The sequence below is a fragment of the Chaetomium strumarium genome (assembly GCF_033439665.1).
Source record: "Chaetomium strumarium strain CBS 333.67 chromosome Unknown B0T15scaffold_8, whole genome shotgun sequence".
In the NCBI taxonomy this organism is placed as follows: domain Eukaryota; kingdom Fungi; phylum Ascomycota; class Sordariomycetes; order Sordariales; family Chaetomiaceae; genus Chaetomium; species Chaetomium strumarium.
In genome coordinates this window covers 517,915-541,405 of record NW_026944436.1, presented here as the reverse complement: position 1 = coordinate 541,405, position 23,491 = coordinate 517,915, and the positions used below count along the sequence as shown (strand labels likewise).

General features: G+C 56.2%; 8 protein-coding genes across 8 annotated transcripts; 4 read left to right on the top strand and 4 right to left on the bottom strand.

The window, feature by feature from the left end:
• Positions 1-40: 40 nt before the first annotated feature.
• On the top strand, positions 41-1,694 carry B0T15DRAFT_563203 (uncharacterized protein; the record flags this gene model as incomplete). The annotated part of the gene is made up of 2 exons (XM_062870606.1): positions 41-735; positions 797-1,694. Coding segments are annotated over 2 exons (1,593 nt in total), but the record flags the coding sequence as incomplete, so codon positions are not given.
• Positions 1,695-2,528: 834 nt separating this feature from the next.
• B0T15DRAFT_544438 (arabinoxylan hydrolase) lies at positions 2,529-4,586 on the top strand. Its single transcript, XM_062870074.1, has one exon. It carries the CDS (start codon positions 2,696-2,698, stop codon positions 4,361-4,363), a length of 1,668 nt encoding a protein of 555 aa, XP_062717497.1. The 5' UTR covers positions 2,529-2,695; the 3' UTR covers positions 4,364-4,586.
• Positions 4,587-6,431: 1,845 nt separating this feature from the next.
• B0T15DRAFT_505937 (uncharacterized protein) lies at positions 6,432-8,093 on the top strand (the record flags this gene model as incomplete). The annotated part of the gene is made up of 3 exons (XM_062867544.1): positions 6,432-7,457; positions 7,686-7,901; positions 7,965-8,093. The coding sequence occupies exons 1-3, from the start codon at positions 6,666-6,668 to the stop codon at positions 8,091-8,093; spliced, it is 1,137 nt and encodes a 378-aa protein (XP_062717496.1). The 5' UTR covers positions 6,432-6,665.
• A 1,861-nt stretch (positions 8,094-9,954) lies between these two features.
• On the bottom strand, positions 9,955-11,117 carry B0T15DRAFT_514968 (uncharacterized protein; the record flags this gene model as incomplete). Its single annotated transcript, XM_062868150.1, has 2 exons — positions 9,955-10,449; positions 10,524-11,117. 2 exons carry the CDS (start codon positions 11,115-11,117, stop codon positions 9,955-9,957), a joined length of 1,089 nt encoding a protein of 362 aa, XP_062717495.1.
• A 3,671-nt stretch (positions 11,118-14,788) lies between these two features.
• B0T15DRAFT_514967 (uncharacterized protein) lies at positions 14,789-15,648 on the bottom strand (the record flags this gene model as incomplete). Its single annotated transcript, XM_062868149.1, has 4 exons — positions 14,789-15,040; positions 15,126-15,282; positions 15,337-15,518; positions 15,577-15,648. The coding sequence occupies 4 exons, from the start codon at positions 15,646-15,648 to the stop codon at positions 14,789-14,791; spliced, it is 663 nt and encodes a 220-aa protein (XP_062717494.1).
• A 675-nt stretch (positions 15,649-16,323) lies between these two features.
• On the bottom strand, positions 16,324-18,929 carry B0T15DRAFT_544426 (uncharacterized protein). Its single transcript, XM_062870073.1, has 4 exons — positions 18,618-18,929; positions 18,397-18,545; positions 18,233-18,334; positions 16,324-18,151 (listed from the first exon to the last, which is right to left on the bottom strand). Exons 1-4 carry the CDS (start codon positions 18,657-18,659, stop codon positions 16,576-16,578), a joined length of 1,869 nt encoding a protein of 622 aa, XP_062717493.1. The 5' UTR covers positions 18,660-18,929; the 3' UTR covers positions 16,324-16,575.
• Positions 18,930-19,297: 368 nt separating this feature from the next.
• B0T15DRAFT_423514 (uncharacterized protein) lies at positions 19,298-20,228 on the bottom strand (the record flags this gene model as incomplete). Its single annotated transcript, XM_062865592.1, has 2 exons — positions 19,824-20,228; positions 19,298-19,748 (listed from the first exon to the last, which is right to left on the bottom strand). The coding sequence occupies exons 1-2, from the start codon at positions 20,030-20,032 to the stop codon at positions 19,298-19,300; spliced, it is 660 nt and encodes a 219-aa protein (XP_062717492.1). The 5' UTR covers positions 20,033-20,228.
• A 180-nt stretch (positions 20,229-20,408) lies between these two features.
• On the top strand, positions 20,409-22,961 carry B0T15DRAFT_544421 (uncharacterized protein). The gene is made up of 5 exons (XM_062870072.1): positions 20,409-20,528; positions 20,675-20,729; positions 20,788-22,005; positions 22,118-22,410; positions 22,509-22,961. Exons 1-5 carry the CDS (start codon positions 20,438-20,440, stop codon positions 22,811-22,813), a joined length of 1,962 nt encoding a protein of 653 aa, XP_062717491.1. The 5' UTR covers positions 20,409-20,437; the 3' UTR covers positions 22,814-22,961.
• The last annotated feature ends 530 nt before the right edge of the window (positions 22,962-23,491 follow it).

Here is a 23,491-nt window from a genome sequence, read left to right as displayed (position 1 = left end):
TCTTGCAGGTTGTCCATATGAGTGAGCAGCCACCAAGAAGCCGGCAGTCAATGTCGAGACGAGACAAAGGGAAAGGGGGATCTCACCTGCCAAGCCTTTCTTCCGACTTCCGCCAAAGAAACCCGCAAAAGCCCGCAAGAAGTCCGCATCAAACCCGCAATACGCTCCCGCCATTTTTGTTTTGGCAACCCGGCATCGAATATTGGCCCTTCTCACCTCCGAAACAAGCTATCCCTTTTCCATGGCTTCACTTAGCGGCTACCCATCAACATCAACTGCGGCACCGATGCGGAGCCGCCGCCAGCGGACGTGCATTCCGTGCGCAAAGGCCAAGCGAAGGTGTGACAAGACAATCCCTTGCTGCATACGATGCGTAGACAGAGGCGTCAGTTGCATCTACAAGCCACGGCGAGGGGTCTATGCTACGATGGATAATCCAGGAGCTGCTGGCGAAGCCACCATCATATCCACTCAAGGCGGGAAAAGTACCGAGACGGCTGTCCCTCAAGATTCCTCTTCCGCCGCAGCCGATGCAACTGTCGCCGCCGACTACCGCTGGTTCCTCTCCCCGCCTTCCTGGGTACCTCAGCACGGATTATGCGCGGAAGAGCCTGCCCTGGGCGAGGAGACGTTGCCGCACTTCATCAACAAGCTGAAGAGCTGGGCCGAGACCTGGGTTCGCGAAGGTCACAGCCCGCTCATGCATAGAGAGCTGTACCGCAGCTGGATGCCCGCGTGTGTGGAGGAGGCATAATTACACCAGTCTGGCCGCTTACAATACGGCGTCCGCCGCCAGTGGTGCGAGGCAAGCCGCCTTGCGCATCATGGAAGAGCGCTGCAGTCGGCTTATTCAGTCGCAGCCAGTACCACTACAGCAAGTCTGCAGCAACAGCGACAACCTCTCGCCGTGTATTCTCGTCGACACGCTCGCCCACCTTGCTCGCACTCAGGCCTTGTTCGTATACCAGTTGATCCGGCTCTTTGATGGCGACATCCGCGCCCGGGCCCAGGCCGAGTGCCACATGGATATCCTCGACGCTTGGGCCATCCAGATGCTGGATAGTGCGCGACTTGACTGCATTCTGCAACATACTACCCAGGACGACAGTCCCGAGCTCACCCAACTGCCTATGACCGTTTTCAATGATATCACTAGCACTGGTAGCATACCAGGACAACCGAGAACAACAACAGCAAACAACCCCCTAAACCCAGACCCAAACCTGGCCCAGAGCCAGAACCCTTTCGCTCTCCCACATGGTTCCGAGATGCAACCGCCACTCCTCTGGCGCACCTGGGTCACAGCCGAATCCATCCGCCGCATCTACCTCGCCGCCACCTTCATGCAGTCGGTCTACCGCACGCTTAAACAGGGCTGGTCGGCCTGCCCCGGCGGCGCGGCATTTACTGCGCTGTCTGGGTTGTGGGATGCTAAAAGTGGGTTTGAATGGATGGGTATCCTGCGGGATACTAGGATGTGTCACACTATGGAAGGTACTAGTAGTACTACTGGTACTAGTAAGGAAGGGGATGTAGCACGGGGCTTGTCGCCTTGGGTGATGGTGCAGAGCCTGGAAGCGTGGAAGATCTTGAGGCAGGGGAGGTGGGAGGAGGTGGATGAGTTTGCGAGGGGGGTGTTGGAGATTAGTTATGGGGTTGAGCGGGTTGAGGGGTGGAGGTTTGAGCGTGGCTAAGAGAGATGTGAAGTTGGGCGACTCCATCTTACGGGGACAACATGGCCCAGGTAAAAGATGGGTACGAGGAAGCTATATGCGTTTGCGATCATTGCCCGAGAAAAAGAGAAGACTATCTACGAAATTGATGGCGAAGTGAGAACCGACATCAAGGGAGAATTCATCGCTGACATAGTGCTCGAGCAGCCTGGCAATTTCCAGATGTGGTTGCTGCCCATGATGGTCACTGGGATTGGCGCAGTTGGGGCCCATCAGCAGGAGTTGTTCAAAGTGGACAGCCTGGTGATGATGGTGCGGTCGACCGAACCCGGCGTGGCGAGCAGCAACGATGGAAGTTACATGCGAGTCGGTTACTTTGGGAACACGCACTATTTCGTTGGGACGATGGATAGGACCTTCGGACTCAACATACATCCGTTTGACTCTGATGAGGAAGAGCCTGGTGAGACTGGGGAAGACTGGGGGGATCATGAAACCCTAGTCGCTGACGGTTTTGATGGGCGCTCCATCAGATTTCGAAGGCGCCCAGCACCGTGTCATGTAGTCAAAGTTGTGTAGGTAGAGGACCGGGCTTTCAGTACTACTATGATTGCAAGAGCATCATACGTTTGGTAGCCCTAGCCTGAAAACGAATATCACGACTCACCATCTTGTCGTCCGCTGTCCCAAGGCACGGTGGTGGATCATTTCGTTCACGGATACATACCGGATTGGCGCGCTTGTGAGCCCCCCTCCAATACGACCCAACTCCCCAGATCGACATCTACCGGGTATTCTTGGCTAAGGTGCAGTCAGGGCTCTTCAAACACAAATATTGCGCCAATGACGCATCAAGGACTGTTACCTAGCTCCCGACGACTCAAACGATATAAGGCTAGTAGAAGCCACAACACAAGTAAAGATGATGCCAAAAAGGTAGCACAAGAGGCATCCAACTGCCACTTCGATAGATGCCCACTACAGTTTCATAGCCCCCGTTGAGTCCCCGAGGCCTGTTCACCATGGAACGACTCTTCTCTCTTCTTCTATGTCTCCTCGCCACCGCCGACGCATCACCCGCCCGACACGCCGCGGCCAGCCCCCGCGCCGCGACATTCACGAACCCGGTGCTCTGGGAGGACTACCCGGACCTGGACGTATTCCGAGTCGGGTCCGTGTTCTACTACTCGTCCTCCACCTTCGCCTACTCCCCGGGAGCTCCGATCTTGCAATCCCACGACCTCGTCAACTGGACCCCCGTCACGCACTCCGTGCCCCGACTCAATTTCGGCCCCCAGTATGACCTCCCCAACGGCACGCCAGGCGCCTACGTCAAGGGCATCTGGGCGTCAACCCTCCGCTACCGCGCCTCCAACGACCAGTTCTACTGGTACGGCTGCGTCGAGTCCAACAGAACCTACCTCTGGACCGGCCGCATCAACAACAACACCTCCTCCACCAGCACCTCACCGTCCTGGACCTGGACCCCCCACCCTCCGCTCCCAACATGCTACTACGACAGCGGCCTCCTCATCGACGAGGACGACACAATGTACATAGCGCACGGCAAAACCACCATCCACGTCGCGCAGCTCTCCAAGGACGGCCTGGCCCAAGTCCGCAGCCAAGCCGTCTACACGGCGCCCAACAACGCCTACATCGAAGGCGCGCGCATGTACAGGGTGAACGGCACCTACTACATCCTGGTCACGCAACCCGCGTCGGCCGAGTGGGTGCTCAAATCGACAAGTGGAAATCCCTTCGGTCCGTACGAGGCCCGCGTGCTGGTCGATCGTATCCCGGGACCGATTGGCGATGCCGGGTTTGCGCACCAGGGCGGGATTGTGGATACACCCGGGGGTAAATGGTATTATGTCGCGTTTATGGATGCGTATCCCGGCGGGAGGATCCCCGTGGTGGCGCCGCTAAGGTGGGATGAGGATGGGTGGCCGGAGGTCGTGAGGGATGAAGGAGGGGCGTGGGGGAAGAGTTATCCGCTGCCGGTAGGAAGTACTGGAAACAGTGGGAATGCGGGGGTGCAAATGCAGAGGGATGAGTTCAAAGGTGGCGAGTTGAGCCATCACTGGGAGTGGAACCATAACCCGGATGATGCGAAGTGGGAGCTGGAGGAGGAGGGCGAGGGTGGCGGGGGGTTGGTGTTACGGACGGCGAGCGTGACGGGGGATTTGTTTGCCGCGCGGAACACGCTGACGCGGAGGATCACGGGGCCGAAGTCGATGGGGACATTCAGGTTGGACGTGAGCAGGATGCGGGACGGTGATAGGGCCGGGGCGGTGCTGTTCCGCGACCAGGCCGCGTACATCGGCGTGTGGAAGGAAGGAGGTAACGCGCGCGTTGTCATGGTGAATAATCTGCGGCTCGCCGAAGGAACCTGGACGACGTCGTCCACGGGCACGGTTGCTGCCACCGGGCCAACTCTCGGTAGCGCCCAGGAGGTTTGGTTGAGGATCGAGGCGGACATCACCCCTGGGTTTAACACTAACACGGCTCGGACCGCGATGTTCGCGTATAGTCTTGACGGGAAGACCTTCACCAGGTTGGGACAGCTGTTTGCCATGACCAACTCGTGGCGGTACTTTTCGGGGTACAGATACGGCGTCTTCAACTTTGCCACGAAGGCGCTTGGCGGCGAGATCAAGATGAAGAGCTTCGAGACGGAGCTACTGTGAGCTACTAGTACCGGTACAGGTGCATCTGGATCAAGCACATCCGAGTCGCTCTCGGGGTGGGTGATGTGGGATGGTATGAGGGGCATGTTATGTTCTTGTACGGAAAACCTCGTAGTGTGATCTCCGCTATAGTTCTAGTAGGAGATTGGGATACTAGGTCTACAGGCCAATGCATTCCCCAAAAGTTGCCCTCAGCGATTTCCGTTGTTGTGCATTGTCCTGAGCTGCGGCTGCTTTAACCTGAGCAAAGGTGAGCCTGGTGGAGCTGAGCCAGAGTGAGCCTGGTGGAACTAAGCTAGAGTGAGCCCGGCCAAAATTGCCCTTTGAGACTGCGGACCGCTAAAACCAATAGCCAACCATATATATAGGGTTACTGCTCGGACCCCACTGCTAGGACCGCTATTGGACACGCCCCGATCCTTCCTTGCCCCATATAAACTACCTATGACACGTAATCTATCGTCACTCAAGTCCCGGTCCTATGAATGTTTAAACTGCGAGAGCCATTGGTTGCATTAGGCTGGAGTATAAACACTTCTCGAGTAGAACCGAATTGCGAAAGACCGAAAGCATAGCCTAAATGGATACTAAATAGTAACTACTTCTATGACTGAATATATTCCGACAACCTCTTGGATTCCGGCACCTCTAGGTCGACCCAAACCGCAAGAAGAATGCCTCGCCACGGCAACGCAAAGCAAGCGTATACGATACGAAAGGATCAAGGGGCTCGAGCATCGTTCATACGTAGCATTATAGAGGTACTACACCGGCGGTACAGCCTGTGACGAACATTTACTATATAATGGAGGGTCGGCTACGCGGGCTGGTGTCGGAGGCGTATGGAAATAAAGCTCTACGCCTATATTATACGCCCCGGGGGATAGGAGGCGAGGTGGCAAGCAGGGAGGGAAAACGAGAAACAGCCTAGACCCGCAGGGCGGCGAGGCCTACGAGAACCAGGTCATCTGCAGATGAATGCTATCGTCTAGGTCGGTGCCCGGCGAGGCGTCGCCGCTCCTGTTTCCTTCGTCGCCAATTGGATTCGCCGTCATAGCCATTGGGTTCAAGGGAATCGAAGACCCTCTACCGTATATAGTACAAGCAGGAAGCATACACCATAGTCGAAAGCTCGTTGCTAGCGGCTCAGGGCGCAAGGCAGACAATTACCAGGGCGGCTCGATCACGAAATACCCTTACCGGTCTCTACCTCCCAGATACTCCTTTCCAAGTCTGCCTTATCAATTACAGCAATCCCAAGGGAGGTCAATATGCTAGTCTAATACTCGACGAGACAAGGCCTACTAGGGCTCAGCTGCCGTAAGAGGAAACAAGGACTAAGGGGTTCATACAAAGAAATTGGCCAACACTGCTACCTATATAACGACCTTGGACGCAAGCCAGTCCCATCCATATGGCGTACGTTCGTTTGAATCTGAGGCGAGGCAGGTACAAACCTAGGAAAACAATAAGGTAGAGCAGCCGCCCATATAAGATAGCTCGGAAAGAGGTCGTTTCTTACTGGTTGTTCTAGAAGCGAGACGACAGTTGGAAGCGGCAAGCTTATCTGCAGTTTAGCCGCCCTAGTCAACCTTCAGCGACCCTTTGAATCATACGGCATTAAGTCACGGTTGTAATCTATAGCGGCACAATATCTCCTCGAGGCCTCCCTTCTCCGGGCGTTTCCTTCCGCCTTGGCCATCGCGCGATTGGCGAAAGTTCGAGGAACCTAGTAACCAGATGATCTTGGCTATAATGCAAGGCAGTACGATAGAAGTACGTTTTCCTTGCCTAGCCGCTAGGATAGGGTAAGGTAAACAAGGCAGTGGAAAACTAGGACTAGGACGTCGATAATATTGCGGTTGGAGGCTTTCTAGGCACGTAGATATTTTTCGTCTTTCGTCCTGCATTATTGCCTCTTCTCCTGACCCTCCTTGCTCTACGGAGGATACTATACCGAGCAGTGCCAAGCCTTGACAGCGTCATGAAGGATCGGCAACGCAGGTTGATGTCTGAGGCATACGGGCCAATACGTGAGGTGCTATGCTCATACACCCATGGGGGGTGGGGGAGGAGGAGGGCGGGAAGGCGAGAAAGGGGCTCGCCACAGGATTGCCCGGCCTGCTTCTCGGCTCGTTTGCGAGGAGTCACCGATCCCTGCGCTTCTTCCAAGGATCTCAGAGGTGGGCCGGTTTCATCCATGCCTTGAATTGATAGCGAGGCAGACACGACTCGGGGAAGCCGATGGGCTAGGCGGCTGCCCGTATGCGACAGTTGATGAGACAACCAGGGGAAGAGACTCATGGTGGGGGTGGGGGAGGAGATAGTGCCCCTGCATCGCAGCCGGCTAGCCGCTCCCTGGACCATGCGGGATTACGATCGGAGTCGTGATTCGTGGCGACACAATGTCTGCGAGGCCTCCCCTTTCCGGGCGTCTCCTTTCAGTCTCGGTGGTTGCGTGATTAGCAAACACTTGAGGAAACGGTGGATCGACTCTCTTGGCTACAATGCGAGGAGGCAGGACTATACAGAGCGGGGAGCGGCCGCCGTGTCTGCCGCGGCCGGGGGAAGCAGCCAGCAGCAGAAGCGGGCCGACGCGGTGGTCTACGAGAAGCGATACTCGATGCAGCTCCAGCGCGCCACGTATTACGAGTCGCCCAAGGCTAAGAGTATCTGGTTCCCCACGGCCCCTATCTACCAGCCGTCGCCCAACATCGTGCGCAGTCAATGCTACTGGTCCAACTGCGGCGCCGGGTGCCCGGCCAATTACGTACCCGTGCCCCGGCTCGATATAGACGCGAGCAAGAACGAGTTGATGCAGGACGGCGGGCAGTGTACTGGCGGCCGGCTGTGCCACTTCTGCTGCCCGTCGGGCAAGGCGATCCCCAAGTGCGGGTGGTTTGACTTCTATAACGGCAAGTACAGCAAGTTCGGCACCTGCCTGTCTGGCAGCGAGGATATTTTAGGCCCCTTGTTCCGCCAGCGCGAGGTCGGCTCGACCCAGACTGCTTGCAACAATGGCAAGGCCCAGGTGGCCTGCTGCGAAACCAAAGACGAGGACCTCAAGTCGCTCGACTCGATGCGCGGCTATGACGTCTGTAGGTGGCTCGGCTAGGCGCCCGGCCACTGTGATACGTATAGCTACGTCGACTATAAGGCCGCGCGCGCCGGCGCCTATAAAGTCGGGGACCCGAGCCGCCCCTACTACCTGCTCGGCACGTTGTTGGGCAGCGGCGCCACGGCCTGTCACAACTCCGAGCTGGGCTGGAAGTACGACCAGTACCGCCCGCTGTGCTGCGAGGAGCCCAAGACGGACACGTAGTGGCTCGACTGCAATCTCGTCTCCGCCGAGCTCAAGGACGGCAACTTCTGCGAGGCCTCCTGCCCGACCGGTACCATCCGCCTGGCCATGGAGAAGCCGAATGTATACGACGACTGCAAGGGTGGCGCTCACGCTATGTGCTGCAAGCCGCGCTTCCTCACCAAGGCCACTAACGACGCTGAGATCCACGACGGCTACTTCCAGGCCCTCGTGAAGGTCCTCGCAAGCCCAGATAAGTGCGACTAGGTCAAGTATAAGGAGGAGAACTCGCCCTCTCAGGTCCAAGCGCGCGACCAGGCCAGCCCCCAGTGGGTGTTCGACTGTAAGGTCGCCGCGGAGGGCACGGCCAACATGCTAGGGAATTGGAACGTGGACCCCGATGTCCGCGAGAAGTACATGGCCGATTAGGATTGCGCTGTGAGCTCGCTGAGCATAAGCTACGTCCCGGCCTCGACCATGCAGCAGCTACCCACAGGCGACGCCTTCAGCACAGCTCCCTCGGCCTCCATCCAGACCGACATTGTTCAATACAGCCTCAACTTGGCAAAACCCATCAACGACACGAAGGCCAAGGGTGAGAAGCCAAAGGCATATGCATGCGACCCCACATACAACTGGGAGCCCAGCCCGGACCTAAACAAGGACATAGACGACAGCGGCAAGGAGGAGATTCAGCCGGATATTACTGGTGTCGTGATCCAGCTCACCCGCCGCTATGATAAGCTTCTTTCTGGTGCCGACTCGCCGCCGCTCTTAGCCCGGATGTTGGGCTTCCTTAACCTGTCCGAGGCCGAGGACTGGGTGGCCCTTTATAATGGCACTCAAAGTAGCACTCTCACTGCCGCCCTGGGCAAGCCCAAGCGCTACGCCGACCTATTCAAGGTCCCGGAGCAGTCCAAGAACAAGACACTGGAGGAACGTAATACCCGCTACCAGACGGGCAACATCAGGAAATATATAGTCTTGTTGTATACGTAGCTAGAGTAGACCCCCGATATTATCGAGTCGGCCCCCTATTCTAACGGCAACCAAGGCGACGATCTTATTGAGATCAACCAAGACCTATACCGCTACGTCGTCATACTATAGAGCTGCGAACCGGACGGATATACTCTGGTGACCTATGCCACCAAGGCCAAGGCGAAAGGTATCTGGGTCTCGGAGCATATCCTCGAGCTGAACACTATCGGCCGCTACTTAACGGCGTCTCTCGACGGCGGTCTCGGCGGCTCATCGGCCATTGATATGCCCATATACTCTTTCGAAAGGCGGGCTGCCAAAGTTGACGAGGCCGTGAAATTCGTCGGTATATAGGAGCCATGGTCCAATGTATACGCCATCTCGCCCGCCGACACGTGCCTGGCCCGGCTAGGCTCCGTGCAACACACCGACGGGCTAGTCGTGTGTGACTCGAAGCTCAACGGGATGAAGACGAGGCTCTACAAACTTGAGAGCCCCGTGGGTGAGACCACGTGGGAATCCAACTGCAGGTCTCCGACTCCCGAGAGCCTCGGGCGAGCGCTAGGCGCGACCCAGCTCATCTCGGCGGTCTTCGACTACTATAACGACGCCAACGTCAAGAAACGCCACCAGCAAGTCTATAATGACGTGATGACGGAGCTGAACTTGTTCACAAAGGCCTATGACTTCGCCTATGGCGGCAGGATCACCGGCAAGTGGACCGAGGGCGACTGGGAGCGTCGGTGGTGGGAGTTCATGTTAGCATATTTTCTGCGCGTCGAGAGCCATACACGTATATGGCTCCAAAACAAGCTGAACGGCCTTGACGAAGTCTGGCACGAAGCATTCGCACGGTGCGGCTCGGACAAAGACTGGTGCACGTTCTGCATCCATGCACGTAAACTCATCAGGAAGCACTGGGATGCTGTTACAACAGGACAACATGTCAAGTTTGACTTTGGAATCTTTGAAAAGCCGAGATTTCAAGTTCCAATGGATTGACACATGACGTATGTAAAGGGTATCTCGACGAGCGAGAGGGGATGTGGGCTGGGAGTCAGGGGCGAGCGTGCTAATAAGAGATGGTACCTATCTCGGCAAAAGAAGTATCCCTCGGAGGCAGTTTTGTTTAGAATTTAGATAGTAGCTGTAATGCCAAGTTCACAGACACTTCCACGACGGTGAACTGGCTATCCTTCCGTTTGCACTGAACCGCCAGCACGTGTGTCTAAAACGTTGCAAAGGGCCATGCACATACTACATACCTCATAAAGAGAAGGTGCTCCAAATACACTCATGGTCGACCGGATTACATCGCGCCCGCCTTCTTCGCCTCCCGCGCCCGCATTTCGTACATGTCACGCTGCTGGTCAGTCAGCGCTTCCCACCTCGCCAGCACCTCCCCGAAGCCTAGCCCGGCATCACCGGCCACGAGGTCGTCACGAAATACCTCGAACCCCGAGAGAGGAAGCACCGGGTTGCGGGTGGGATCGCTTATCCGGAAATACTCCAAAAAGTCTGCAGAGGGAGGAGGCACCGGCCGCGGGGGCGGAGGGGCCGGTAACCCGGCATCCTTGCAGGCAATTCTCCTCTCATAATCGGCCCAAGCCTCGCGGCGTCTCGCCTCGTCCTGCGCGCGGTAGACTTCCTTCTGCTGCTCGGGCAGGGCCGCCCAGCGCGGGGCGGCGGCAAATGGCAAGTCTGAAGGGCTGTCCGTGTCCTCTCCGAACAGCTGGTAAGCGCTAGTGCCGGCGTACGTGACAGGCCAGGGCCCGGAACCCTGCATGTCTGTTCGCGATGGGGGCTGGACACCCGGTTGCGAGAAGGCGCAGCATGAGCACGGAACCGCGAGCGATCACGGGGAAGAGGTCGGCTTACCGTAGCCATATACTTGCGAAAAGCGCGCTGTATAGGGTCCATGGGCGGGGCTGCCTCCATAAGGGGCCCCATGGCTTCGAACTCGCGTTCCACAGAGGCTTTCCAGACGGCAAGGTCCGGCCCCAGGCGGCGCGATAGTAATGCGTCGACGTGTCCGAAGCCTGGGATCTGGTGGACCGCCTCGCACTTTGACAGGGAATAGTCGTCTCGGGCATAGAATTTATGGGCGATTAGAAAGGCCTCGTCATCGCTGATGACGGTGTCGAACTGGCCATGGTCGAGAGCGTCCTTGGCCTTGGCATGCAGCTCGGCCGTGGTGCTGAGACTGCCGCCGGTTGCCCGCTGGATGTTGGTGCGTACTACGTCCGGCGGTGGCCATCCGCGAGCCTCGTGGATCTCGTCGGTGGTCAGAGAATCGGGATAGGCAAGCGCCTTTCCTAGGACGTCGCCGCGGCTAAGGAGCAGCTGGCGCTCCTCGTCAGTGAGCTGGTCCTGGTGGTCCCGGGCCTTGTCATAGAGGCTCGTAGGAAGGCGGTCGTAGGCTACTTGAATTGAGCGCTGCTGCCTCCGAACGTCGCGATCTATGGACTCCATAATAGCCGCTTCATTACGACGCATGATCTCGGCGCCCTCCTTGGTACTCGAGTCGATATCAGGGTCGGGCTAGTCCTCCTTGCGATAGAGGTGCTCGGGGTCGCTACTAGGTGATTCCGCCATCTCGAATTAGCGATTAATGGGAGGTACAGTACAAGACTGGTTGGTTTGTTAGCACGTTGCACAATACTGCCTCTCACAGGGGGCCTATATCAAACATTGAAGGGCTTCACTTCAACCATAATATCCTCACCTCTGGAGAAAATGAATAGGGGGCAGCAGATATGCTTTATAAGATTCAATTCATGCTAGCGGCTCTTTTTTATATCAAGAAGGGTTGTTCTTGTATTGACTTCGTGGCTCTGGTAGAGCCTTTGGTCGTCAATTCAACTGCGGGGTAACTGACATGTGGGGTACGATGCAATACCAGAATATACTGTACTGTACAATACAAGCATACAGGGCGGGCGATAGGTAAGGTACATCTACCTACTGCCCACCTATTTCCACGTGAAGGTGACATTGGTATAATGGACTTATATATACCTAGGGGAGCTGACAAGGGCGTTAATGACCTAATAACCGGTCAAGTGTCCGTGTAGGGTGGTCAGCTCACCTAGACACTGGTTGTACCGTACATATATATATAGCACAATACATACAGCAGGTATCTGTAATACATACCTACGGTACCTAGGTAATCAATCCGTTACTGTATTCCGTACTTGGTTATAGGCCAAGAATCGGTAGGGCACTCCTCAGATCTCTTCAACCTACAGTGCACAACGTGCCAGTAAGCTGAACTTCAGTGACCACTGTTTTGGCTCTCGGCCCCATTCAGGTCGTTCAATTAATCAATTGCTCTGATACCGTGAGCCCTGCTCCAACCATCACGCGTTTCTCATATTACCGACCCTAACCAACACGTTCTTGTTCTTTCCAGCTTGTTACCACAATAGCTCGCTGCCCAAGAGCACCTCAGCCTCCCGTCTCGTTCTGGCATGCCGGTTGTTATGGTTGCCGATACTCAACCTAAGTTGCAGGCCGTTCTCGCAGAATGCAAGCTTATGGCATGGGTAGGTCATTTCCTGCGCCTTCGTTGAACAAGTAATCGTACAAGTGACAGAACAGACGCGACAACTTGAACGACTCAAATATAAGAGCATCGCATTATATCTCCCTCCCAAGGGCTGGCTTTTTTTTTTTTGGCGCGATCAATAGCGCGCGTCCGCACTCTGAACACTAGCCGCTTTGGTCCTTGCATCGGACATAAAATAAATCTCGGTCCGGCATCTGCCTCCCGAATCTGCTCCTCGCCGTAACACGGCTACGGAAGCCCAGACCATAAGAACTGCGTCTCGGCCGGAAGGTCAAACAGTTCGTTTAGGGCTATTAACCCTACCATTCCAATAGCGGGCATCTTATCCCAAGTCCTTGGGAAACTATACCACCGACTCAAACTCGCTCAGACTAGCTATCTATATGTGCGTCGATCCAGCTACCGAGATGGTCGAGGCCTATTGGGATTCCGGAATGGGCTGCTGGCTCCATTGACGCTAGTATATGTTACCTGATGATGGCTAGGCGCGGGAGATGTTACCCAATTCCGTGGCGGCAAAGCTCTCATTGTCCAATGACCGGATCTCGGATAGCAAGAAGACAGGGGTTTGGCACCGTTTGGGCAAGCAGAACCACAACACACTCGAGCCTCCGCCCTTTTAGCCTTGTCACTTTGCAGGAACAGGCTGGAATACATGGCAACTTGACCGTTAGTTAGGTACCTAGCTTGGTCAAGTTTCCCCCGCATTCTTGGCGACTTTCTCCAACAAGCTGATCCCGTTTTATACTAGACACCATCTGTTGACCAGCTCCCGTCGAGCCGAACGCATCCCGTCTCCGCATAGGTAGCACGTTCGCCAAGTGCTCGTGACACGCTAGCATGGGTCGGCATTTGCCATGCTTCCCCAGATTGGAGAACGGGGTCTGGGGTATACAAGCAGAGCTGCCAGAATGGATCAATTGCCCAGGCCCGCACACATTGTGCCAGGGGATGGACATGGGATGGGTATATGGAAGGCGATGGTACATACATACACCGAGCCCGGGATCGTTGCGAATGGTCTACGAACCCTTTCTTTCTCTCTCCCCCCTTACTCTTGTCACCCCAGAACCTGTCTTGGATCTGTGTAAAGTGAGGTTACTCCCCTGAGAATTGAGAGCATATTAACGCCCCCAGGAACCTGTTCGATAATCTCAGGATGGCGGAGAAGTCTGGCGAGACGTGGAAGGCGCACTGGAAGTGCTTCGTCGCCTGCGGCATCATCGTGCTCTCGCCCTTCCAATATGGTATCGACTTTGGTCTTATCGGCGGCCTGCAGGCCATGCCCGGCTTCCTCAAGGTGAGCTTATTCTATCCACATACAATGGACCCTGGATATACTATCTTGTCGTTAGCGGCGAGCCAGGGAAACTCTAGACTAGCGAAGTGCCTACATTAGTAATAGAGTCTATAAGATGCTTCGGAATCACAGCCTTAAGATTATCTAGGTTCCAACCGGAAACGAAACACCAGAAGTAGTTCCGCATAGTCGGAGCGGCCGCCCTTCCCTCTAGATCGAGCATACCTCCGGTGGACGTGGCTACGAACCTGGCAAAATGCTTCAAGGTTCCCAAGTTGTAAGGATCGGCATCTAGGTGGGTGGTTTTGTACCTGGTTTTGGCGCGTCAGCGATAATCAAGCATAGGGGTATGTTGTAGGAGGCGACTCACTCATTCCACAAGTCGATCTATACCTTGTATCTCTCTCTCGTATAGGGTAAGAGATCCCTCCGAACAGGATAATCGTCGACGGTCGTCTCATCGTCATTGAAGCCATTCTAGTCTACATACCTCCTTCGGTCTGCGGCTATCCTTTTTCTGCCCATCTTTAATCACAGTATTGCTTAATAAGATCTCGGGCCGCAAGCTGCAGAAGCAAGAATTTTAGAATACCAAGGGGGATAAGACAAACCGATCGGGGGATTTAAAGGTGTCACGGAGCGGTTGCCGGTCTCTAGGGAAGAGCATTAGGTACGGTTGCGAGGCTGAAGGTTAAACGGGCAATAGCAAAACTTAGGAGGGTAAAATAGGGGACATCTACTGAGCTTTTATCGGTAGCTCCTCGCCCTGGACTACCCGACCGGGGAAATAAAAAATTGACGCCCTACCACCTCGCGAAGAGTTTCCATCTGGATTTCCGTTGGACTCCACCGACTTGCAGAGCACCGCCTTGTCCTAAGCCGTTTCCGATCGTTCTCCTAAGCGTTCCTGGGCAGCCCTGACAGGACCTGAGCATGTCCTAAGCCGTTTCCGAATACTCTCCTGAGCGGTCCTGAGCAGCCCCTGACGGGACCTGAGCATGTCCTAAGCCGTTTCCGAATACTCTCCTGAGCGGTCCTGAGCAGCCCCTGACGGGACCTGAGCAAAAGCGACGAGGGGTGTTGGGGGCGGCCGGGGGCTGACAAGGGCAACTTTTGGGTAATGCAACATCGAATTTCGAAGGGACCAGTAGCGGTAGAGTGAACATGTCACAATATGATCACGCCAATAAAAGCCCCCTTTTCAAGTAATATGAAGCTCCAAAAATACAATAAATACCACCACCGATCCATCCCGTGGTGATCCCCCCTTGCTCAACAAGTGTTCAACATGCTCGACAGGGCCGACTTCTCCGCCGAGGTGACGCTCAGCCCATACGCATACTTGACCGCCACCCAGCTCCGGGAATACGTGCAGTAGAAGGACGTGAGCGGCGGCTTCCACACGTCGGGGGACTTGTCGCCCTTCGCCTGGTTGACGTTGTCCGTGACGGCCCACAGCTGCGGGGTGTCGATGTCGTTGGCGAACTGCGTGCGCTTGGCAGCCGACCAGGTGTTGGCGCCCGACTACCGGTAATATCACGGGAGTGTCAGTATGTGACAATGTGTTGGTGGGGTGAAGATGAGATAAAGATGAGAGGAAGATGCTTACAATCCAGGCGTTCTTCAGCGGCACCATGTGATCAATGTCGACGTCTGCTGCGGCCGTCCAGGTGGCTCCGTCGTAGGGCGAGAACCAGGTCCCCGACGTGGCCGTGCAGGCGCTGTTGGTCACCACGTTGGAGCCATCTCTCTTAAGGACATACTCCCTGTGAGAAGACGGACCATGTTAGTTTCAGACTAGTAGTTGGGAAGTGCATTACCTGAAGGTGATACGGCTGAAAAGTAAAAGAAACCAGGAAATAACTTGCCGAGTGTTGCAGGTGCCGCTGACAGTTCCCCAGGTTGGGAACAAATCACGGTCATAGTTGCCGTCGTCGACTGCGGCCTTGACGGTGAGGGCGGCCAGTTGAGTCTTCGCCGTCGAGGCTGAGGGGATTCCGGGCTGATCGTGGGTTAGCTCGCAACGTTTGACGCCCAAAGGGGTAGTCGTTTTGTCTTACTGGAGTCGGTGCTGGCATGGGAATGGCGGACACCGCTGCCACCAGCAGTGCGCCAACAATGAAGGACTTCATCTTGTATGGTGCAGCTGCCCAGCCAGAGTCCGTAGTCCGTACTGACAAGACTCCACAGTTCAAAGAAACTGAAAAGGGCTATTAGAGCACAGTACCTTATCCTTTATATACACCTTCCCTTGTTACACCCCACTAAGGAAAGTGTAATTCGCAGCTAGCTATACCTGTAATGGTGGCAGCATTCCGATGACGGTCTGCAACGCCGGCAGGTACTGAGTGCAGTAGCATCCCGGACAAATGCCATATCTGGAAGGCGATTGATGGAAAGCGCAGATCACCATTCTCACATCACACAGTGTCTCACAGCTTGTGCAACACCAATGGTCTCGGGGTTGGACTTATGGCAGTCCACCATTTTCCGCCAAGGGTCCTCGCTTCTGATCCGACCAGCCAATGCCGACGCGATGCAGTGCCGTTGTCTAAACTCCTCAGCGTCAGCCGCGACAGGTCCGATAATGATACTATCCAGTTAGGACGCAAGATATCACCACGCTGCGGGGAGGTTACAGAAACGCGGGGACACGGGTCGCTCCTTAATCTTATCAGGGGTTCGTTGAAACCCTCTGATATCGACACGTGCGGACGCCATTTCCCCGCGCGAGCCAACCATCACCCAACTTCCTGATCGGGATCGAGGTACCGAGCGGGAGGGGCCGCAGTTCGTCTAATCGGATGGCTCAAGCGCTTGGTTGGCAGCTTACCGGAAGCGACACCGAGCATCGATGTGTATGTATAATGTACCGCGTGAAAGAGCATAGATGTAGACGTACGCCCTCACATCAAACCATGCCTGACACAAAATCAACTAGACCAAAATAACAAAGCCACAAAGTCAGCATGAACAAACGTATAGACCTGTAGTCTCCGGTAGCCCTTCCTAACCCAATCCTATCGAAACCATCGAGTAACTTCCCCCATCCCAACTTTCTACGTAGAGGCTGCAATCTCCTCGTGGACCGGCTTGGTCTCAGTGGTGTCATTCTGCTCACCATCCTGCCCTGCCTCTTTGGCCTCCCCCTGCGCCTCCCTTCCTGCCTCCCCCGCCGTCGACTTCTTAGCGAACGGGTTCATGCGCGTCGGCAGCGACATGCTCGGCATGCTGGGCATAGCCGGGATACTGGGCATCTGCATGGCCGGCATGTTCGGCAGGTTGACGCTGGGCATCGACACCTTGGGCATCTCGACCGTGGGGATCTTCGACGGCAGGTAGGACCGCAGATTGGTGCCGGTCTGCTGCGCAACGCCGAACAGATGGCGCAGGTAGGCCTTCTTCTGCTCGGCCGCGTCCGACTTCGGGTGCTCTTCTCCTCCTCCTCCCTCTTGAGCGATGTCGCCCTCGATATCGTCGGGAAGGGGAACCAGCGCAGCGGCCGCGGCGATGTCGATCGGCGATTCATCCGGCACGCTGCCGTCGTCGGTGGTCATCTCTATGTCGTCCTGAATCCCCTGCTCGGCTTCCTTCCCTTCCGTTATGGCCACCCCTTCGCTGTCGACCGCCTTGGCGATGGCCTCGGTCTCCTCTGCCTCGGCAGGCGGCGCCTCAGCAAACTTGGGGTCGTCGTAGATCTCCGTCTCGTCGTTGAACCATTCCACAATCAACTTCGCCGCGTCGTTGGTCATCCGCTCATACTCCTTGTTCTTCTCCCGCCTAAACAAGTTGACGTGCGCCACAATCTCATCCTTCGCCCCCTCCAGCACATGCCTAGTGAACAGTTTCGCAGTCGGTTCCTCCTTCGCCGGAACCGCACAGAACGTCCTCTCTGGCACGAAATACCCCCCACTCCAATACCCATTCTCACCCAGGGACGCGTACACATCACACACCCCCACGCCCCTGAGCGCAGCCAACCTTTCCAGCCTCCGGGAGAGTTCATTCTGCTTCAGCAGCGACCCGACAAAGGTGAAGTGGTCGGACAGCCAGGCAAACGACTCCCCGATATTGCCCCGGTTCACATACGCCAGCCCCTGGCCCAGCGCGTCGACCGACTGCTGATACCCCTGCACGACATCCTCCTTGGTCAGACTGCGCGCGGCGCGCAGGCCCTCCAGGATCTTCTTGCGGTGCGTGTAGGCGGCCACGCCGCCGGCGGCGATCACGCCCACCGTGCCGGTGCGCATGGCGATCAGCTGCCACGCTTTCCAGGCTGGACTGCTGGTGCGGGAAGAAGACGAGGCGGATTTAGCGATGCGTCCCGTGGCGGAGCTGACGGCCCGCTTAGAGGCCAGGCGGGAGAGGGCGGCGGGCGTCGCGGCCGAGAGGGCGGTCATGATGTTGAATACGTTGCTGACCTTCTGGTAGTTGGAGAAGGCGCCGTAGACGAACATCGACCGGGCCAGGCCGTTGTAGGGCGTGTCGAAGGCGAGGATGCCTTGGATCAGAGGGAAGATGTTGATGCTACTGGGGCCGCCGGACAAGGAGGAGAAACAGGAGGAGGAGGAGCCTGTCGCCTCGCAGCGGCGCTCGTCGAGGATGCGGAAGAGGCTGTCGCTTGCTACGAAGCCGCTGTTACGACAAATGAGTGAGCGACGGGGAGGAAAGAGGGGGAGGGGAGGGGGTTAAATGCATGGATGGATGGCTTATTACCCCATCGAATGCGCCACCAGAATGACGCCCACCCTCCTGTCATTGGGAGGCCACGGGATGTCGAGATGGGCCTTTCTCAGCTCGATCACCCGCTCTTTTAGCCTGTGGTCGAGTCAGCAGGGACATAGTGATGCTGAACATTTGGTAGGAGTGGGGGCCAGCACCATTCCAGAAACGCCCCGGTGCTCTGTGCGAGCTCTCCTGACGTTTCATACTTGGGGTAGACGACCGAGGTAACCTCGTGCTCTGGCAGGTTGTTGCTGACAGTCTCCTTCAGGTGCTGCGGGAAATCCCCGAAAGTGAAGTCACTTCCCTGAGAAACGGTGCGAAGCATCAGCAGACGGCCTGGGAGTCGAGGGATAGGGAAGTTCAATGAGGAGCATACCCTGAACCCGTGGATGAAGCAAAGCAGAAGTACTCGCTTCATCTTTGTGATGCGACTTCAAGTTGATGGCTGTTGATACGAATTCAATGAGTTGAACTGATCCAGAAGTTCAATTTCCGCAGATGGTACATAGAACCTCTGTCTGGATACTGTTTTATTATGGGAAACTCTCTGAAATTTGACCCTAATTCCCAAGTTCTGGTGTGGTGTTCAAGTTCTTGCCGTCACATGCTTCCATGCATGCTGTTTAACCCATACGTCATCCATTGACAAAGGTCGTGGCAAACGAGCTGCACCAATGAGCGGCCCGGCCATTCACCACCACCTGCGTGGCACGACTAATCCGGCTTTTGGGCTGGAGAATCGTATTTGGTATGCAATAGGTTTGGCACGAGAGCCTAATAAGGGAAGCAGTGTAATTCCCTGTCATGTAGGTAAAGAACCCTTTGCAGAACAGAACCGCTATAATAAGCCCTGAGCTATGAATCAACAGTGACATAACTCCTGTACTATCCTCAATGTGTTAGGTAGGTCCCCGAACCATACTCGACCGTCACTCCTGATCGACTTGTCAGTCGTTAAGGACATCAAGTGATCCAATCAATGTGAATCATTAGACATACTTCTGATAAAGCGACAGTTCCAACCCGAATGCCAGACACCGAACCCGTTAAACCCCCTTACTTCCGATACCACATCCTGGTGACCTTCGTCCTGCGCATCTTCCTCTGCAGCTGGAAGATGCCGTACAGCAGCGCCTCGGCCGTGGGCGGGCAGCCGGGGACGTAGACGTCGACCGGAATCAAGCGATCGACCCCGCGGACGACGGAATAGCTGTAGTGGTAGTAGCCGCCGCCGTTGGCGCAGGTGCCCATGCTGATGACCCACTTCGGGTCGGGCATCTGGTCGTAGCACAGCCGCACGGCGGACGCCATCTTGTTGGTCACGGTGCCGGCGACGATCAGGACGTCGGCCTGCCGCGGCGACGCCCGGAAGATGATGCCCTGCCGGTCATTGTCGTACCGCGGCATCGACGCGTGCATCATCTCGATGCCGCAGCAGGCCGTCGCGAAGCTCAGCGGCCAGAGCGACGACTGCCGCCCCCAGTTGATCAGCGCATCGAGCGTCGTCCTGGACAAGGCGAGTTGAGTGTCAGTAAGGTATTCTGTACCCCGGGTGTGGAGGGATAGCATGTGGGCTACCTACAAGATATATTCTGCAACGGCAGTGGGCTTCTTCTCTGTCGACAGGGCGGTAGCACGAGGTGGACGAGCCGGGAGTGGGGGGCGCCTGGTTGAAGGACTCGCTGAAGGACGCTCAGAGCTATATGGCCGGGCGAGAACGGCAGAAACAGCAGGTGGCTGGACGCTCCTTGCCAGCGAGGTACATCTTATAAGTGCTGTAGGGGACCGCATGTTGGGAATGGGACGAGGTACTGCCAAGTGGTGCTTCGGGGTTGGAAAGTATGAACTGAGGACTCCGGAATCCGGAAGCACGCTTCTTTTCTTTCAGACATAATTCAGGATCGGAGCTACTTGGGAGTCTTGGGTTGCAACAATGCCATGGCCTCGACTCCATCCCGATGTGGAAAGCTACGCGGAATAAGCCAGGGCTGACTCTCGGTCATGTGCGAAGCCCGGGGAAGCACTGGCTTTGACTGCGTGTCATTGGCACGAATCTACAGTGCGCATTTCGCGCGCCTTGACTTACATCAGCCCCGTTTCTTTCCGAATCCAGCATAAAACTCGGCACAAACCCACCGGAGAAAACCCATCTCTCTTTGCACTCATACCTGAGCTTAATCAGTGCATCAACCCACAATGCCACCCCCCCAAGCAGTATCGTTCCGCTGCGACACTTGCGGCAGGCAATACCAGCACAGCAGTCACCTGCGCCGGCACGAAGCGACACGTGAGTCTCCCCGGCATTCTCCGGTCTACAACCGGTCCGTCTAGGTAGTTCGCAGGGCACATTTCTCTCCGGCTTGGCTCGGAATCAAGCCGATTTGGCACATAGACCTCCCGGACATACACCCCGCTGACAAGAACACTGCGAAGATTCTGATCCCCAACGATTCCCATGCGTGCATTGTGGAAAGCAGTTCCGGAGGAGGTAAGCACAGTACATGGAACCTTGTCCGATCCTGCATCATCCACTCACCAATTCTCAGAGATGTTTTGCGGAAGCACCACTACAGTTGTCCCAAGAACAACAACCCCGGCGATGTGCCACCCCCGGCCAGGCGAGGCATGAAGCCGCGAGCCTGCGATAGGTGCTTCCGCAGCAAGGTCTCCTGCAATGGCAGTGCGCCGTGCGCAAGATGCGCATCCCGCCAAGTGACGTGCACCTATACGAGGGTCCATGTCGACGACACGTCGTTGCCCACCAGTACTGCCCCTGCAACAGCAGCCCAGTCCCCGGACAGCGACAAGACGAAAATTCCAGTCTCTTTCCTGCTTAGCTTTACCAACCCCGAGGCCGGGTCCATGTACGAGGTGTTCCTTAACGAGCCCTACCCCAACGAGGACGCAGGCGGCGTCGAATTCCAGGCGGAGCAGCAGCCTCCCGACACCGGCCTAGGCCATGACGGGATGATCGGGGAAGTGTCCTTCTTCCCAATGTTCTTCAACCAACTCTTCGCCGAGCCCTTCCCGGACCTCAGCAGCTCTTTCCCCTCAACCGACACCACCACCACGAACATCATCATCACCACCCCCCCACCTTTCAGTGAAACCCTCGACCCAGCCTTCGCACCCCTCATCTCAGACCTCGAATCCCTCCACCACACCCTTGTCACCTCAGCTACCAGTACATACGACGGCACGTTCGATTCTGCCCTGGCAAAACAGGTCTTCACGCTCTCCAACCGCGAGGCCTTCGTCGCAGCCTACTTCTGCCACACCCACCGCGAGCTGCCCTTCGTCCACCGCCCCAGCTTCGCAGCCGACACCTGCGCCCCGGCACTGCTGCTCGCCGTGTGCCTGTGCGGCGCCCAGTACTGTGCTCCGCGCGACAGCGTGTTGGCCGTGCCGCGCTTCTTTCGCATTGCCGATGAGTACGTCTTTCGGGTTCTAGAGGCGCAGGTTGTGAGGTACGAGGAGCGGAGGAGGCGGATTGGTTCTACGAGTGGCAGGGGGGGTGGGAGTGAGGATGAACGGGAGAGGGAAGAAGAGCGGGAGTTGTATGATACCCTGAGGGGCGCGCTGCTCATTCATGGGCTGTTGTTCATGATCAATGACACACCGGCTAGGAAGCGGAATCTGCTGGTGCGCAGGCCGGCGCTGGTAGATGCGGTAAGGAGGGTTGGGTTCACTAGCGCGAGGCAGACCCAGGAGGGTGGTGAGATGCCGGACTGGAGCGTGTTTGTCAGGGATGAGACGAGGATTAGGTGAGTCGACCCGCCCATCCCCCGCCCCTACTATCTCCCTCCTTAACGTTACAACGACACAAGCCCACTGCCTCGTACTTGACGCTGGTGGCTAACTACTCGTAACTTGTAGAATCGCCATGTGGACGATCCTCGCAGACTGGCAACAGACAGGCCTGTTCCACATCCCCGGGCTGATGACGGTGCACGAGATGACTGGCGACATGCCGTGCTCAACCGAGCTGTGGGAAGCCCGCGACGCGGCCGAGTTCGAGGCGCTGGTAGCAGCAAAGGGGAAAGGCTGCTGGCGGCGATCAGCATCCCTCCGCGACTGCATGGACGCGCTGATGGCAGAGAGCTGGTCGGGGATGTGCCGGTTCCCGCTGAAAGACCTGTCCCCGATGGACCTACATATCTTGACCTTCGGTGAGCTTCTTTTCACTCACAACTCAACAAAGTATACCAGGCATTACATTACATTACATACAGCTAACCTCGCCGTTCCCCCATCCGGGTAAATAAAGCCTTCCACTCCATAATCGGCACAGCACGGTTCATGTCGCTGCTCCAGACCAGCATCCCGGCGCTCCGGCGCGCTACTGACCGGTGGCAGGAGCTGTGGCGGGCCGTGACGGCCCAGCTGGACGCCGAGCAGCTGCGGATGAGCGGCATCGTGCGGCACTCGGGCGAGTTCTGCTGGCTGGCCAAGGCGTTCCTGGAGCAAGCCCTGGCCGGGAAGGACAGGACGACGCCGTATTTCCAGCGCATTGGACACGATACCCCGAAGGAGCTGCATGAGATGCTCCAGGAGCTGCGAGGAGCGCAGTGATATCTCTATGTTGGTGGAGGCAACTACTAGTAACTAGGGGTTATGAACGGGAGTACTTGCACGGGCATGATTGCAACCTAGAATATGAAAATCCTGCTCTATAAGTACTGCTGCCTTTAAACCACGTAGAGGATCGCAAAACGGATACATCGTCCAAATGATGGTGTCACTACTAACGCCAAGCGTGCTTGACCAGTGCATGTTCTATAGAATTATGTACGTGTGTTAGGAGAATATTCCTGGACAGAATTGGGTGTGCTGCGTCACGGCTTGAGTGCCGGTTTAGTACAATAAGGTGTGACGGGAGCGAGGTAGACTTCGTTGCGACTATGAATCTGAACGCGGTGAAGCGAGGTAGAAAGTAGGTGAGGGTTGGCGTAATGGAACTACCACACATGATGACTGATGGGTGGTAGCTTCGAGTTGAACCAGAGGGGACGTGTGGGCCGCATCAGAGGAACGGAGCCATTTTAGTGGGATAGGGGTGGAGGCAAGAAGGACAATAAGGCGAAGAAGAGACTGATGCCGCGTGACATCACCTCGTGAGAATCTGACGACCATAAAATAGGAGCACCGAGTAAACAGTGCCAGTTGTGATCGACGCTTTCTTTATAACTTGGGGGCTTGACATTCTGATCTATATCACCGCCGCTGCTTTTATAGAAAGAAAACCTGGTC